The sequence below is a fragment of the Varroa destructor genome, unplaced genomic scaffold, assembly GCF_002443255.2.
Source record: "Varroa destructor unplaced genomic scaffold, Vdes_3.0 BEIS01000007.1, whole genome shotgun sequence".
NCBI classification, from domain to species: domain Eukaryota; kingdom Metazoa; phylum Arthropoda; class Arachnida; order Mesostigmata; family Varroidae; genus Varroa; species Varroa destructor.
The window spans coordinates 28927173-28945176 of NW_019211460.1; the positions used below are offsets into that span (position 1 = coordinate 28927173).

The window sequence follows — 18004 nt, forward strand, 5'->3', positions numbered from 1 at the left end:
ATATAGAGTAAACAACTAAAGAGTATTCAACTTCATAAATTGACTCGATGGTTACCACCCATTGACGCAATTGTTGAAGCATGTAACAGTGGAGGGAGATTTTCAATGGAAACATATTGTTCTATGCTTGTCAGAATGGTCTTGATAAATTCATTTCAAACTGCTACTGTATGTAATATAGCCATTAAATATAATATATAGCGAATAATATCTTTTAGTTGAATTATCTCAGTCTCTAATAAAAGGATGACGGTGAATCTTTAATAAATTTGAATTCATTATATATATATATATAAGCCATTGAATGGTTTTCTTTCTTAGCTAATCGATGACGATGTTACATAATAGACCCCTTAAGCATGGTAAGTTGTCTTGCTCTCGATTAGAGGTGGGGATCCGTAGCGGGACTTTTTCATATCTAGTTAAAGTAAATTGTTTTCGTAGTTTAGGTGACAAAGAGTCTGTATTTAATCATCAATGGTAGCCAGAATCTTGCTGTTTAGCGTAAGCTGGATGTTGTACACTTCGTATTCGTAATTAAGTAGAAGCATTGTTGTATTCAAAAAGAATGAGATACAATATTCATTATCGAGGATTTTATATTAATCCCCGGGAAAAAGTTGCTTCCTCAGGGAAAACTTCTATTTGTCGATATCGTTACAGACGAAGGTGTGGAACACGCTGCCTTATGCCTTATAAGTGACAAAAGAAACATCATAACCGAGTATATCTAATATTATATGGATCTCTTAACGACATTAGGTCTAGGTCCTGCATGTCCCCGTTAGGCCTACAAAGAAAATTAATTTGTGCAAGGTAACAATATATGTGAAGAAAATTGATAGATCGCGCTTACGCTAGTCTACGGCACTTCCTTTCATTTCAGCTTGACGAAAGAATCGAAAACCACTTGAGAATGCCGAGTGAAAGTGAACTCTTAAAAATGGTATCCGTTTAAGCTATCGAGATCTACTGCCTATGCAAAACAGTAGACATCGTCCGATTCCAAAATTTTGGAATTAAATCACTTTTTTTTTAAAAATATATTTTTATAATTTTTTTTTTTAGGCTTATGGAGAGTAATCGTTAGGAATCGTATTTATAGATGGCATTACATTTAACTAAGCTTACGCTAATAATTTGATTCATTATATTCGCTAAACGGAACACGAACCCCATATAGATAAGTAAATGGAAATATCCATTGACATTATCAGTTATTTGTGAATTCGGAATAAGTACTTATGCAATACATCCGGCTTCAAATGGCCTGGCAAAAAGTTATTGCCTTCACTATAACAGCATCAGCTCAAAAATAAAAACCAATATATATATATATATAAGATGCTGCTAACAGTCGAATTTCTTTGCTGCTCTTCCAGCGCACTTCATTATTGGCCAGGCCGAAGCGGACAGGCGATATACCCTGTTAGCAGTCCTTTTTATGACCTTTCAATAAGGCCCAGACGTATATTTCTGTGCGACCAAAGGATCATCTTTGCAGTTGTCAGTGAGTATAAAAGTATGTACCGTATTCCTGGCCAGTAAACACCATTTGAAAATTCGTAGAAGATAGCTCGAACGCTGTTCTCCTTCGAGTGACGTTAATGCCAGATTAAATTTTCATAGGGAATGCCTCTAGGCGTAAAAATATAGAATATACATTTAACCCAGCTGTGGGCTTACTTTTCGTATCATAAGCCTACCAGACTCGTACCCTTCACTTGCCCCATTTGTATCGACCAGGCCGTGTAAAGTCTAATGTCCCATCATGTGGCATTGCGACGGCCGTCGTCTTTTCCCCGTTCACTATCTACTCGTCCTATGCTGTATTTTCCGCGCAATTGCGTCTCTCTCTTTCTCTCTGTATTGAGTTCGTTTCGTCCTGACCTAATCGTGAAGCGATTTTTCTGTGTTTCTTATTTTCAACATATTGCAAGTGCAGTGATCGGCCGGTTTTGTTCATGTACCGCTTACCTCTTTTTCGGCTTTTGGCGACGGTCGGTAGGCAGACGGCGTTCCTCTACATCAAAATTGTATACACGCGTCGTAGTACTGGACGTATTAAATGTAAAAACGAGCTAAAAAAAGGGGTCGTCGCCAATTGAACGCGAAACTCTGTCACTAATGCACTAGTACTTCTGACAGTTGATAGCCACTTGGTGTCTCTGGGATACTTGCGCGTCGATGCTCATTCTGATGTTTTCCACATAGCACTATTGGTACGGCTATTAGCTTAACACCGTCATTTCGTTTTTTCCATGAAAGGTGCCTACGGCCGTAACCACCTAGTCCTAGCCTCACTTTTGCAGTACTCCTGTATTCCAGCTTCAGGCACTTGTTACATTTAGGCAGGGCCGCAATCGAATGGCCACACTAAGTGAATGCCAGATTCAGGTCTTCGCTTCGATTGGATGGGGACAGACGATGTGGTCATTGGGGTACTGCAAATTAAATACGTACTTGCATGTACGGAGTATGCTACACGGACAAATGGAGGTAATGACAGGTTCGATAAGCTAGTGAAATCGTTAGTCCTTTCCATTTCGTCCTACAGAAAAGATCGATTTATTTCGATACGCGTACGTGGAGATAATAGAAATGTGCATGTGAGACCCGCAACATAATAACAATAACATTCACGTATGTTCTCTGTATATCCAAGTATTCAGGGGGTGCTGTGCCCTACATGGGGCACTGTTATGAATTGAATACAAGAAGCAATATGTTTGGAAGCAGGCACACTTCTTATTGTGCCTATATTGTTCGATGAATATAAATTTAAGAAAGGAAAGCAGATATATAGAGGACGAATATCTTCGAAAGTATCAAGCGTGTATACGGCTACATTTTTTTCTTAAATATGTTCATTTAATTGTGTATAAACATCTCCATAAACGAGTTTAGTTATTCTCCAAGCGCTTGTTTGCTCAGGGACAAATAAATGATGGCGCGCCGTTCCATGAGCAGAACTTTATGCGGGGTTATTTTAGCTAAAAGTTGTCAGTTCCTTGTAAAAAAAAAAAAAGCTTGACACTGCTAGGAAGATATCAATGTTTACAACGCTTACCTTCAAAAGCAAATTCAGTTCTAAATATCAAATATATTTCGCTTTTATATTTAACGTAGTCAGTTTAACTTGAACATACCCAACTCGTCTTATTAAATCCTAAATCACCTAGTACGTTAAGCTGTATGATAAGATTAGGACTCTTGCTACTTTGACAGTTGGTACAAGAGAACTGAGATTAAGTTATGTGAGGGTCGGTGGGCCTTTATCGAACCTATATATTCGGAGTGAAAATACGCGAACGAGCTAATAGGCTCATGCAAAGGAAAGCTTTTTCAATCGCTGATACAGCCTACGTTTGTGTAATGAGTGAGCCCTGTATGACATGCGACAAGGCCTAAACGACGCTGGTCGTTTAAATCAACGCTGTTTCACCGCTAACAATCACAAAAAAAGTAGCAGATACAGTTTTATTCAGCCGCCAACGATGATCATCAACATTGCGGCATGTACTGAAGCCGCGCGGCTCGCCGTTTCGTGAGCCGACACAGCACGCCGCCATTGAGTATATCTAGCTAATCACCGATCGAAATCGTTTAACGTCTCACGGAAGCTCTTCAAATAGCATGATTAACTAGCTTAATTTTCGAATAAGTTACGTATGTAACTTATCAATGGTTTTGGATCATGCCAGAGTGTGCCAGGGTGTGCCTAGAAGGGACCTGAAGTCCAATCATTCGAATTTTATTAACGCCATTGGTGAACATAAGGAAACCCCTAACCAATGGGCGCGTTATTGTATGTACCACCTAACCTTATTATCAGGCCGATTTATAATTTGTGATGTTAAGACAGATCCATAGAAACCTTGAGCTCAAATCTGGTGACAGTCATATATATATATATATATATATATAGGTAAATCAAACTAGTGAAAATAACACGAGAAGAGGCATTACTTTGAGTTTTGACGACGGTTTTTGACGTGAACGACTAATATTGCACTGAGACTCACACGCGGTTTCGCGTGCCTTTGTTTCGTTAACTTAATTCGTTTAATAAAGTCGTTGGCGTACAATCGTAGTAAAGGACACGACTGCCAGCAAGTACAAAGCTCCTCAGTCCTAATGGGTCTGTCGGTCAATGCCTTCTACGCCATTGTAAAAAAGTACAGTTCATTTATCTATTTCTCGTTGGCGCCAGTGCAGCGCTTTTTCTTCGAGATAATCACTTGACGTCCATTAAGGCATAGTTGTATTAAGGAAAATATGCTGCATCGAGGCCTAACGGTAAATGAATGAATAAATCGTATTATTTCCCGTCTAGCCTAAAAGGCAGCGACTGCCGACACGAATGTGATCGTAATATGTTGCTAAGGGTTCGCTTGATCTTTGCGGTCAAATTTATGCCAAATGGACGGAAAAATACTAGCCTATAGTAATCACGATGATTTATGTATTTTCGGTTAATTTTTTCGTTATTTTAACAGAGCGAGATTCATTAGAGTAACGTCCAACATGAATATTTCACGGCGTAGGTAAACCTTAAAAGCTTCGCTCTTTTTTTTTTCTTACAAAATGAACACATGAGTCACCTGGTTATTTCAAGTTAAAATATGCCTAGGTGCAGTTATATGATGGCCAACATTAGAGATGCAATGCTTCACGGTGCCCTCGTTCACAACAAGTTTTTCCGCCAATGCCCTGCCAACGAAGTAAACATGATAGCCGTGTACATGAGGCCTACGCACTGTAATAATTCATGACGTGTACCGATTTATATGGTTAAGTGTTTTGACCAATCTTACAGTTATTGGCCTTGCTACTTCTAAAGGCCGTTGGCATAGACAGGCAACTGTACATGGGACATCTGAGCTTCAAAAGGTCATCACTTAATGAATGCTTTAATAAGCTCTATTTATCTGCCATGACGTCTTGTCTTCTATTAAATATTCAATTATTTATATCTCGGACGTATTGGACGTCTACGACTGTACATTTCTTCTTTTTTTTTTTTTTTATTAAGGAACATATACACGTATTCGTGCAAGCTGTGTGGTATTTATGTGGTTCGAAATAGCGACTTCCATTTACTTTCAACCAGAGGTTTAAATCCTCAAGTCGTCAACACATATATTTTGAACGCCGCAAGAGCTGCGGATAGAAAGAAAGCGGCAAACAAGACAGGGTTTTTTCTGTGCAAGGAAGCTTAGGTTTATTGCGGCACTTACCGCTACCATAGAAACAACAAATAACGAATTCAACAGCGTGAAAATGTAGTTGAGGTTCAGTAGTAGTTCTAGCATAGACGTAAAAATTTGCTCGATTTTAGCATATTCTTTGAGGAGGCTTTTTCTGCCACGGGTGGACCGCTTAGCGAAGACTGTTTGTTTGCTATTTAAATAGATGGCTTTTATGGGTTTACTGGCATGTATCGTAAGCTCGACTATGGCTCAAGTATACGCACTGAAGATATATTGGTTTCATAATATTATTCGATATTTTTTGTTCTGCTGCGAAGAGCGTCGATATAACGAATTATATACAGAGACGTTCGGTTATTTACATATCACAGCCATATGGTGTGTGTCTATGGAGTGAACATTGATCGAATTAGTACAGTCTGGTAAATGAAATATATTACTATGAAATCTCTTATATTGGCCATCTGTAGATAGGCTGAGGCACAAAGCATCAGTTAGTCTTCTTTGTTTTTCCACGGTTATTTTTGCTGGAACTTGAACAGTGTGAAAACAATTTACATTTGGGTAATTCGTATTGTTTCAACAGGTTATTCCATGTCAAATATGCTGGTCGAATTTATAAATATGTAAATATAAATTACGCGATGAATTTTTGTAGATCTTAGTTAAAACGTAACATTGTTATTTACAGCCTTTTTTTGTCCTGTCTGGTTGCAGCAACCGTTTTCATAATTGCAATCATCTGCGTGTATTTTCTGTTCACGTTGCCGACTCAAGGGGTGCTTTTATTTACCTGACCTCCCGCAAAAAATGCGCCTTTTAACAGGACCGAGAGAAATACAGAGGTGCTTCAGAGGGCCATCTACACAGCTTGGTACTACGATGTCAGATGAATGAAGCTTGCTCCTTTCGTCCTACTGATGGCGAACTGGCCCTCTAGGATTCTGTAGTCCAATTACTGATGTTTCCTTTAACATTTCTCGATTCAGATCAAACCTTGTTAATTTCTTAGTGTTTTCATTTTCTTTTTTAAGACTATTTTCACAATGTAAACAAATTATAGTAATTACCTCTTCGGTAAAAGATCGACCAAACCTTATTTAAGATAGTATTCCTATTAGCCACAAAGGCATCCATTGTGTAGGCAGTGCATATGTTCGCCGTATCAAACCACTATTGTAGAACCTGCAGAAAATGGAGCCACGTGTTTTACTAAATAACTGAAGTTACTGCTGTAACCTATTGGGACGACAAATCTGAGCTGGCATTTGTTATCCACTATTTCATACGGTTATTAATGTTGATCTATTCCTCTGCTACGACGAGACAGAGAGGGAACGGATTTTCATTATATATATGTGGAACTCAATCTATTTCAACTGCCGATACTGCTTTAGTTAGTCATTGCTTTAGATGACTGGGTTGAAAAAATGTACATATACGTCCGGTTTTGAATCTCACGTGTCCCTAAATGTGCTTAGTAAACGCGTTATCTTTGAACTATCACATGGACTAAAGGATTAAGCTTAGCAGTTACCAGCTGGGACCTGTCCCAAATTCGAAACGATTCCTAATCATGCAGTTTGACCAACGGTAATGTAATTTTAGTTGTTTTTTTGTAGTACATGCCCTATTTTATGCTGAGTCAAGAACAGTTAACATTCATCGATTCATTTTCATGGCTACAAAAAGGTCTTCTATGCACTTCCTGTTTATGTGCTCGCTTGAAGTTTGCTTTACTAGCGATGTTGAATGGAGCCATACATCAGGATCGGATGACGCATTATAGTTGTACTTGTAACCGAAAATGAAATCTAGTGTACAAGCGGCATCCGGTACTTTTCAGCTCCTATTTCTGTATAGATAAAACACTCGAATCTTTTTCTGACTTTTCTAAGGTTGTCGAGCATCTGGGGAACAACGAGCTCCCAGCCTGATACGCCAGCTATTCTTTTTGAGACTTTTTCTGAAGTGTTCGCGGTACCTACTTTGTCCTAAGAACGATGTCTAACTTAATGGCTGTCAATACACAGAACTTCGCGGGACGCAGAGGCATCATCAGGTGGACCTGAATGAAAACGAAGGAAGAAACTTCGGAAGTTGTATTAGCTCACCCGTCCAGCGGAAAATGTGATGCCAAGATACCTATCTATCCTATTATATTGCTATTCTCACCTGGCATTATTGTAGCCGATTCATTCAATAGCTTTTTTATTTTTGCGAGAAAAAAACAACTATTTTTCGTTTCGAAGTGAAACTTCTCTAACTTCTTGAAGTTTCACGCATGAAGAGATTTTTCGAAGCCTTCTAGGCATTTTTCAAGCACACGTATAATTGATTTCCCTTTTGAATCGTTCCATTCGCCACCAGGTGAGAAACGTTTACAGCTGAATAGAAATAATTTTCCTTTATTTTACAGGATAAGTATATGAATACGTTGACGGTCTCCTCTATCGAAGAGCGAACAATTTCATTCATTGCGTTTGTGTTAGTAAGAGATCGCTATGCCAAACATATGCAGATATGAGATTCAGAATCGGGATATCTTTAGAACCGTTGATGGTTGTAATGGGTCTACGATCAGATCACTTCTAAATTATAATTTATTTACACACACATATATATACACACCATACATATACGAATTAGTTTAATTCATGAACGTTTTCAGCCAAAAAGATAAGTTTTTATAGGAATCAAATTGGCGACCTTAAAATTTAGTTGGAACAACTCTTACGAGAACTCTGTTGTAAGCAAAAGCTTTCGAGGTGTTTTTTTTCTAATTTCATGCTACGAAAGCAAATGATCTAAAAAACCATTTGCCTTCGCGACGCGCCTATTGTATTTTCATGATTTTCACCATATAAATAGCGCACGGTCTGCGTAACTTTGCAGTGTTAACTAGCCGAAGACTTAAATCGACCGCTCCGTTTTTATAGCAACTTTATTTTACGGCAACATTTACGTCGCAGTTGGACTCGTCCGCTATTCTATCGTGTACGTGCACCGGCGCTTTGCTTATCACACAACGCTTCTATGACAGTGTTCTGAAGTATGGTGGTAGAAGACATCGCGAATTTTCTAGGGTCGGTTGGGCCTATTCAAGACCTTTACCGGTTGTGTTTTTGTTCGAACTCAGTTGCAGCCGCAGCTTCTTACAAACTGAATCGTATGAATTAAATATTTACAGTGATGGAATCTGCGCGATCATCTTATCTTATACGCTGCCGCGCGTTACTTGTATGCTTGGCGAAAGCAAACGCTCATTATCGTTGATTAAACGCACTTTATATAATAAAGCGCGTTTATATATTTAATTTTTTAAATAAAAAAATATATGTGTATCAAATAATAATAAGTGTATATAAAAATATACACTTTGCGTAAAGTGCATCAAGGTTAGGCCGCGCATCATCAGTTGTCTGTGAATGAGTTAGCAATGATAATAATACCAGTTATATTGTTTTTCATTCTATTATTGGTCACTCTCGCTGTGCGCCTTAGGCCGTCCGTTACCTGTTTTCCTGGAAACACAAATAGCAAGAGCTGCATGTTAACCGACTATGTCTCCATATCTGTGGGTGTATACCGTAGAAAAAATGACTGCGGATGTCGACCAGATACCAGAAGACGAAAGCCTATTTGTCAACTCCATTATACAAATTTCCTTATGTTGTGTTTAGGGATCACTTTCGGCGATGTACTTTCGGAGTGAAAGTACGTCAATGAAGCCTCTTTCTAGCAATAGCACTTTCTAACCGATTAGCTAGCACGTACTCTTGCGTATTTGTGAATTAGGGACCTAGCTTCAGGAATCTGAGAACGGGTGAAAGCTATGTACATATTAGGGTGACATTGCTATAGTATTTCCGAGTCGCTTGCAATCCCACCAACAGCGAGAGTGGTAAACCTTCGCCAATGAAAAGGTTTCCCAAGCATCAGCGGGTGGCCACTGCTGTTGTATTGGATTGTATGTGTTTCGCAAAGCTAACGACTTTGCCAACGTTTTCGACCAATCGTAGCTATTCGTAAGGACATCGTTCATTTCAACCTGGCTCTTTTCTTTAAAGAGAACTTTTTCTAACGTTCATATTTTGCGTTCTGATAATTCTAATTATAGTCAGATCCAAAGGATGCATGCACTTTTTATTTGTTACAACAAATTGCAATATCGTAGCAAATACATAAATTAATAGATAGATAGATTTGTTCGTCTGCACTTACGTACCGTTTGAGGACAACGCAACTACGCAATGCCAATGTGAAATGACCAAAATTTGGATTGAAAAGTTACAGCATGAGTACATGTGGTCGTCGTGTTGGGTTTTTGGCCGGAAACCCTACTATCGAAATCTGTTTTTAAGGCAGAGGTAGGATTAATAGAAGTTTTCCTAGCGTATCATCCCTTTGGGCCTAATTTCCGCAAGGACTATACCAGAGCGCAAAATACAAACATTACAAAAGGAAATTTACAGAATCGGGAGCTGTGCGATTTTCTTGACTGTCAAAGGTCTGCCCCGTGGGTTGCATCGTTGGGAATGGTGAATCGATGCGTCTTATCATAAGGCTCGAAAAGATGCATATCCGATATTGTCTTTTTCATTTAGTGCTGGAAGGACTCGTGCCAAGGAAAATAAGTTGTTCGCGATGTCGGAGGCAAACGGCATCGATAGGCCTAGTTTTAGCATTACCTTAAGCCTTACATATAACCAGGCTTGGTGAGCACGTTGGCACGGGACGTATTGACGATCGCCTACCGAACAATGGGGAAATAAACGCTTTTTCGTGTAAAAGGTTCGATATACACAGTATTTATGATTTGTCTCAATCGTGCCTCGTATTAAGTCTCATTTTGAGCTATTCTATTTGTATTGACCTATTCTGTGGTTCATGGCCGCAGGAAGCCCCAACAAGAGATTTTTAAAACAAGAGAAACACCACCTTAGTCTTTGATACCTATGCCAAGCAAATAGAATTTAATTCCAAGTTCCTAGATTCGGGCCAATAGATAAACTCGCGACTTTACCCCTTGCATGCCGTTCAATACTACGTTGATTGAAAAAGAGGTTTTTAGACCTTATGTTTTATATAATAACTCATTCATTTCCTATGGATTCTTCGCTAGATGAACTCGTAGCAACTGCTATCGGTGGTGCTAGCTTCATACTGATACGACCAAAACATTATTTCTCTTCCATGGATACATCTTTTGATCTCCAAGCAAGAGTATGTCAACGCTGTAATCAGCTTAGTCTTCCGCCAGAAGTGAGCTACCTTCAAATCTTGGATGACGATCATATTATCTTCCTTCAATTAACAGCGATTCATATGTCGATTTAAAGATATCTCACAATATATATCGTATATACTACGATTCACCATAGTTATGTATTTTGACCTGCTGTTGAAGAACCGTGAAAAATTTCAAGAGCTGAAAAAGGGGTTTTAACATCTATAGCAGCCAGTCCTGTTTAGACCCTTTCGTTATACTAGTTTGGTATAATAGAAAAAAAAAAAGTTCTTCTTTTATTTAATACAATAAGTTACTTTCGCATTTCTAGCGATACGTTCGGCACTACATGCTTACATCCCATGGGCTCAACTAGGTCTCATTGAGTCATCAGCTAAGGTTTACCGAAAGCCTTTCCGTAACAGAACTCGTGCATCCAGAATTTATTCGATTGAAGAATCGACTTGGGGTTGTTTGTCATTATACATATTTACTTAGGTGCACAAAAGGCATCATACACTAGCGATTGGATCGTTTCTATGTAGAAATCAAGCGTATGCTGGTGATGAAGACATGAGCAACGTTGGTCTTTTTCATGGTAAGCATTATTTCTAGCAGTAAGCGAGATGGATCGAGATGATATCACTTGTTCTGCGTATAGGAAGGGCTTGCGCAGTGAGCCTAAAAACTACAGGTTTATTTGTGAAGGATTTTTTTTGTCTCGTTAGTAAGGGTATGGACTTTGATGGAATATGTAGATGCCAATTTTTCGACCCACAACAGCAGCTAATTAGCAAGTATGAGTTAAATGAGAAAACTTCTCATTCACTTCTTAACTTCTAACTTAACGTATTCGATCGGGTAGATCAGGGGATATTATTATCGGCGAAAATTTCGACAACAATTGAAGTTGTGCATCTCGACGCAGGTGATGATGAGACGATTGCTTCACCAACAACGATTGAATACGCTTCTTGCTGGCACATGACAACTTAAATGACAGTACGCTAGCGTTAGCCTTTAAGGTCAGTTAGTAATCAATAGATATGTGAAACTTCAACTCCGATTTTTTTTCTCTCATAATTGAATAATTCTCGATAATCCACTAGATGGCATGAAATTGCCAGAAGTGATGACGTTCACAATAGCTTTCTATATATGGCGGCTCACCATGGTATCTTTGCCAATTAGCTCTAATAACCGTGCTGAGCATTCATTTTCACTAGGCTAGTGCTTCTTCTCTATCTGATAAAATAAACAAGCCTGTATTTCGGCACGGCAGGCCAAGCCTCGGTCAGGCACACCCTATTTTAATCATGACGATTCATTGCATTAGTTTGATTACAATACAACATTATATTAGTATTATTATACAGGCATAAGTAACTCGGTCAAGGTGGATTGGCTTTGACGATAAAGCTGCTTATACGAAGTCAACTGTACATATTGGACATTTCTCTAGTGTACGAGCTACGTGGCCTGAGTGATTTTCATCTGACGGCAATCTGCTCGCAGTTGATGTCGTGGCACCAGCGAAGACAACCTCTGGACGACACAGACTTTTTACGTTATACCCAATCATTGCCAATTAGATGGTGAAGATTCTGTACAAAATTTCCTACCAAGGACACTATGACGATGCTACAACTTCGAGTGCGGCAAACACTTGACCGGTTGTTCGCTTGAACTTTATCCAGCTACTGTTATCCTTATGCATTTGCCTCTTTCATACGTAACCTTCTTCACTGTTTAGTCGAGGGGTTTCAAAGAGACCGCACGGTGGTTTCCGATTCGACGGAGTGGCACCGTACGAGCGGCATCGAATAGACCGAACTTTTTGGATCAGAAAGTAGATTAGAGCTTGTATTTGACGTAACTGAATGGTACTCTATGCAGTTTCAGCTGGGATGTTTGTTAGACGCACTCATATTCGGCAGTAGGTGAACTGAGCCCGACGACGTACGCTAGGTTGACCTTCCGTCACCTAGGCATTTGACGCCATTTCAAAGGGTAATATATATGCTTCAGTAGTATGCTATAAAAAATGCTGCGTTCATTTTAGCGGTTTAGGACTATTTTGGTATTCGGCATTTTCCGCTAAGTTACAGGATTTATATCAGCCACAACAACGAATATATTAGCATAACTGAAACTTCACCACGGGAGGCGGGGTGTTTTCCCGAAATAGGTCCTCTTTTAGAATGGTCTTTTGATTATTGGTCGCACGGGGATCTTGTACGCATGCTCCATTGGAGTATTGGCCGCTGAGGTACCATTACTGATACCATAATATCGGTGCTAAACTAGCTTTTTCATCGCCTATGTATGTGTCCAGTTATAGAAATAGCTCATTGAATGAACTTTGTTATCAGCCATGATGTGTTTCGTAATAACTAATGCGATGTCACGTTTTACTTTCCTTCAGAAATTTACTTCAAGTTCGTGGTTGCTTGATTCCGCTACTCCTAATGAAAACTGTTTTTTGATAAAGCGGAAGCGACTTATTTACATATTCCGCTGAAAATTTAAATTTACTAGACATCTCTTCATGATTTTCACGTGCCGGAAAATATTGAAATTAAAGAAACGTAAAAAATTTTATCTTCATAAACCTCGAGTGGGTAGAGGAAGAACTCAGCGGTAGCTGGGTTAGTGTGTCACAGTGGGTCTGTTGTAGCAGCAGCACTTACGCAAATCCGCCGTTCTCATCAACGGCTGTTTATTTACTTACTTAATTCAATTTCTAAATATATTTTAAATATTATAATAAATAAATAGTTTGATTACTAGAACTATTAATATACATAGGAAAAAGTATGGTCATTATAAAATAGGAGGAGGAAAAATAAGAGGAGTTCTGCAAGGAGAAGGAAGTTATTGTTTGAAGAATTATACAACAATACGATGGATCAAGTAAATCAAGTCCAATTCAATAAGGAATTTATCAAGTTTAGATCAAAGAGGAGGAGGAGTACATAAATTTATTATATAAACTGATCAATAACAAGCTACTCATAATATCACAATATACTTATTTTTCAAAGTGTTAAGGTATAATATAATGTGAATTTCTGAAGCACATCAATTGGAAACATTAGATGAAATAGAATAGAAAATAGGCCGACATATTTTACAAGTTATCATATTGGAAGTTCAGTTCCGAAAGCTCTAGAATTATGCATTAAAACACGAGGTTTTAAACCTTTTGATCCATATAAAAATCAAACTTTTTATGTTTAATATTTAATGAAAATAATGTCATCAACAAACATGAGTCAAAGATGTAAAACTATATATAGATTCCTATAGGATGAATATTAACACCTTTGATTGGACCTATTGTAACGTGATCACCTTATACTATACCTGGAGATGTAGCTAAAAATAAATCCTTAAGATATAAAAAAAATAGTAAGAGCTACAGTGAAATTCTCAACAATGGGATCATATTTAGCTAAAAATATAACCTACTAATATTGATGCTATTTTGCTGTCATTTTAAGTCCTCGGTCCTTATAAAACGCTTAGCTTAAAGGCGGTTCACTTGCTTCGAAGAAGATCCTAAGCTTCACACCGCGGGCGATGAGCTGTAAAAAACCACCACGAAGTAACGACGCTTGCTTACGGAAACCCACACACCTTTTATTGGAATAGGTTAGGTACATTTTCGATATACCAGACAAAATGAGCCAGATTCATCTCTAAGGACATTTAGGATTATATATATATATATACACATTGAACATGTGCTCAAAGCGTTCTATGAACCCAGCTATCGTTATCCTCAGAAGCGTGTAATTTTCTCAGAAATTTCGAAAAATACTTTTTTTGAAATGATCTGACTCGGCTTTCTAAGCTCTAAGTCAAAACTGCGATCGAACTGGACGATCAAGCATATCCGTGATGGGCGTCCCTGTCGGTGCGTCGAAATTCATTAAGATGTAGCTCATAGACAGAGTTTATCGAACTCACAAATTTAGCTTATAAAAATATTTCAATATGGTTTTAATTTATTCCGAATACCCTTTCAATAAATTCGCAGGCTCGCATCTTTGAAGGCTCGAAATTTAGATTTAAGAATAAGCGTTTGACCCATAGGTGGCCATATAGCCAACTATTACGGACCTGAGCAATCATTGCAGAGGTGTATTCTTCAATGGTCTGTATAAATGGTAACATTTACAATACATAATTATAGCAATAGCTTAGAACAATGTAAACCTTCTGCCTACGCATCAAATACGTAATGGTGACGAGGAGTATTTTACGAGCTTGACTCTTAAAAGTAACCTCATCCACAAACACGTATATGTAGCTAGTCGAGATTAGGCCGTAATCAAGGAACTTCCAGCTAAGAGAGCCGTAGTCAACGAACGAATGCAAGTTTCAAAGAGCATTCAAAAAGCTAGCAACACAGATGAACCCTGCAGCAGAGCGAGCTGGCTTATTGTTTTCAGGGGCTCTGTTTCTTCTACTATGACCAAGTTATCTAAAATTGCAGTAGTGGATATTGGATCGAGAACTGGACAATTTAGCTAACCAGTGAGACCAGTAGACGTTTCGTATCGCTAAGCAGTGATTAAACGGTGAGCTGCCGATCGACAATGCATGAAAAATTATACAGACAATATATTAGTTCCATGCTTTCGTAGGTGACCGTTTCAGGTGAGATAATGTAGTTCACCATCATTTGATACATTCTATACCTTCATCGATCTACAATAGATCTTCAGTTAAATGTGGCATAAGCTTCAGATGAGCTTCCAGTTGACAAAAAGTTTAAGTTAGCTGTAAGTTTACTGCTAGCGTAATGTCTTTTTCATTTCGAAAGATTTGACCTAACGTAGAAAATTATTTCTTGTACCCCGATCAAAGTTCAGCAGTATTTAATGCATTCAACGCCATTATCAATATGAACAAAACTATAATGAAATTCTCTCATCATTGATCGAAAGTATGACAAAATTCTACGGAGCAACTATGCAGTCCGACAAGAAAATACGACGATACCTATCCCCAAAGGAGATGCTTTCAAACATGCCCCTTCAGGATGTAACCGTCCCGCTTACACACTATTGTCAGGGGTAGACTGACTGAATCGATTAATGAGGGTCTTAAGTTTATTTAAGCGCAACATCAGTATATATATACTGCTATACTGCGATACATGAAAATATTACCATGGGCAGCATACCCTTTCGATAAAGGTTCTTAAATAAATAAAGACGTTCAGCAGTTAACTGTCAATTTGACGTTGTTTTACATATAAACGAAAAAATGTACATGCATAACAATAGAAGAAAGGCATTTCGATGTGGGACTTTTGGACGCCACTTTTTATAATGAAAGCTTAAACCCGAGGACGCATCGACGCCGCGTTAAGTGTTCCATTCCTTGAGAGGATGTATCTCCTGAATGAATTTCTCAACACGTAGCATCGATACGTCTGACATTATCTTCACTTTCTCCATCTGGGATAATAGTGACACCAAAAAATTTTGTCTTACTCATGTCAACGCGGTCACGTTCGACGATGTGAATCCAGACAATCGTGTTGTCCTATACTGTTGTCAACGGCAAACTATACATCTCACAACGACTTGCTTCTATACATCTATATATATTTCTCTGTTCTTCAATCGATTCTCTCCGATTGTTTTCGGAAGCAATAGCTTTCGAAGGCACAAAGTCCGCTTCACTAACCACTAGACACGGCATCGTTTGCAAGGCACAAACAAGACGTTTATGCACTGCCATCAGCAAGCAAATGTACGCGCTGCCAAAAGCCAAGAAAGCTTTCGTTTAAATCGTATTCACTTGCACGGTGTCTTCAAACGTTTCGGTGTCATAAGACGACATCATTGACTTGCTCGTATTTAACAGATGACATTTACTAAAGAATAATTTAGAACATAGAAAAACCTTATTCCAATACGCCCACTGTTAGAGATGATCATAGCGATGATATTTGCTCATACAGAGTGAGAAATGTTCATATCTTAGCCCGTTTGGCATACCGGTATTACCACAGTATGTTATTCTAATTAGGAAGTATAACGACGATATCGGGCTTGGTTGTACTAATGATAAAGGAAAATGTTGTATATACAAGGTCCGAAAAAGTCCTAACCCTTCGTAATTAAACTCCCGTACCCTATACAACTATTGATTACTATCTCTGTGCTAAAATGATCTTCACAATGTAACGAAGAGTATCAATAGGAAGAATGAAAGGTAATGTATAAGGTTAGTGCTGGGCTCAAGCCGGTTTACCGAGGAAGTGATGTTCATGTCGAAGTGTCAACGCTGAAAACTGGGGCAAATGGAACCAGCATCCAGTAACTTCAAGGAGAGGAGATGCCTCTTTGAAGAACTCTTTGCGCACAGGTCCCTGAAGCAATGGTTTACCTCAGCCTCTCCTAGTCTTCATTTTCTTGGCTTTTTTCGCCAGTTACCTCTAAGTTGCCTTGCGGCGATGTGCAAACTATCTAGCCGAAATAGAGCCCGCACACTTACATATCTTAAAATACTTACAGTCGCCTACTTCCATCTTGTTCGGGTTGCGGGTTACGGGTTGGAGTGCTTTAATACTTAAAGTGTAAAGTAAGTTAGGGTAGTTGTTTTAACGAATTTCTTTGCGAAATAGAGTTATACGACCAGCGTAACCTGCAGCCACTGTGAGGTGAAACGATAAGAAACAACCACCGTATTATCGCGTTGTCGAGGGCTGAGTTTAATTAATCTCACAGAGTCAATTTTTATCTCCTTCTGGCCTTACTTAGTCATTTTCAATTAAATATAATTCTATATATGTCAGTTTTTTTGTTACTTCATAGAAGATATTGGAGATAAGGTGGATTCAAGCAGGAAGGATGCTTTATATGTACGGAGAATGAAATCAGTAACCAAGAAATAAGGCGAATTTATCCATTCTGAGGAGTTTCTATACCGAGAAAGGATTCAAGGCTGAACTACTAGAATGGGTAGGATGATAGAAAAGCATTAGGCACTAACTTTGCCTTCAAGGGCTTCCATGAAAATCACTATATGACCGCACCAAAGTAGTGGCACATTGAAAAAATGCGATCATAATCCGTATGAAAGGACGCCTATTGCGTCCTGTAGATGGCTCAAATGATGCTCAAAATGCAAGTGAAATATTCGACCGTCTCAGACAAGGTGCTCCTTTCAGTGGCTCTGATCGTATTGTGATTTGTGATAATATAACGGCTAGCCAATGCGGTCTACAGGCGACAATGTTATATTAGATAATACAGAACGTCATCTGAGTCGTTCCGCCACGATGTGATCAAAAAAACCGAGTAATCGAAAAATGAAAGATAAGCCTATTTACAGACGACTTCGATGTTAGTACGTGAAATGTTTATATTGTGGCTAGAAAAATGATCTAAACGTTCGTTTGATGGTCTTTGAAACGGCATATCTATCAGTAGATATGAAACACCTTAAATATTATATATAACTACTACGCATTTAGGCACTGGGCTTCAGTGCAGGATTAGTTCTAGAAAATACTCATCCGAAGAGCAATTTTTGTCCA

General features: G+C 38.6%; 1 protein-coding gene across 9 annotated transcripts in view; it reads left to right on the forward strand.

Annotated features, from left to right (window-relative positions):
- Positions 1-18004, forward strand: part of LOC111253828 (uncharacterized) — a 62914-nt gene that overhangs the window by 32573 nt on the left and 12337 nt on the right. For 5 of the 9 annotated variants that reach the window (XR_015317971.1, XR_015317973.1, XR_015317972.1 and 2 more), the window contains 2 exons: positions 1383-1510; positions 5931-7044. Coding sequence is in view for 5 of the 9 variants with exons in the window: in XM_086976142.1 (XP_086832268.1) it covers positions 1383-1510; positions 5931-6010 (208 nt within the window). In the remaining 4 variants the exon portion in view is untranslated. Of the gene's footprint in view, positions 1-1382; positions 1523-5930; positions 7045-7111; positions 7972-18004 lie in introns of those variants that run through there. The other 4 variants (XM_086976138.1, XM_086976140.1, XM_086976139.1 and 1 more) reach the window with 4 other exon arrangements.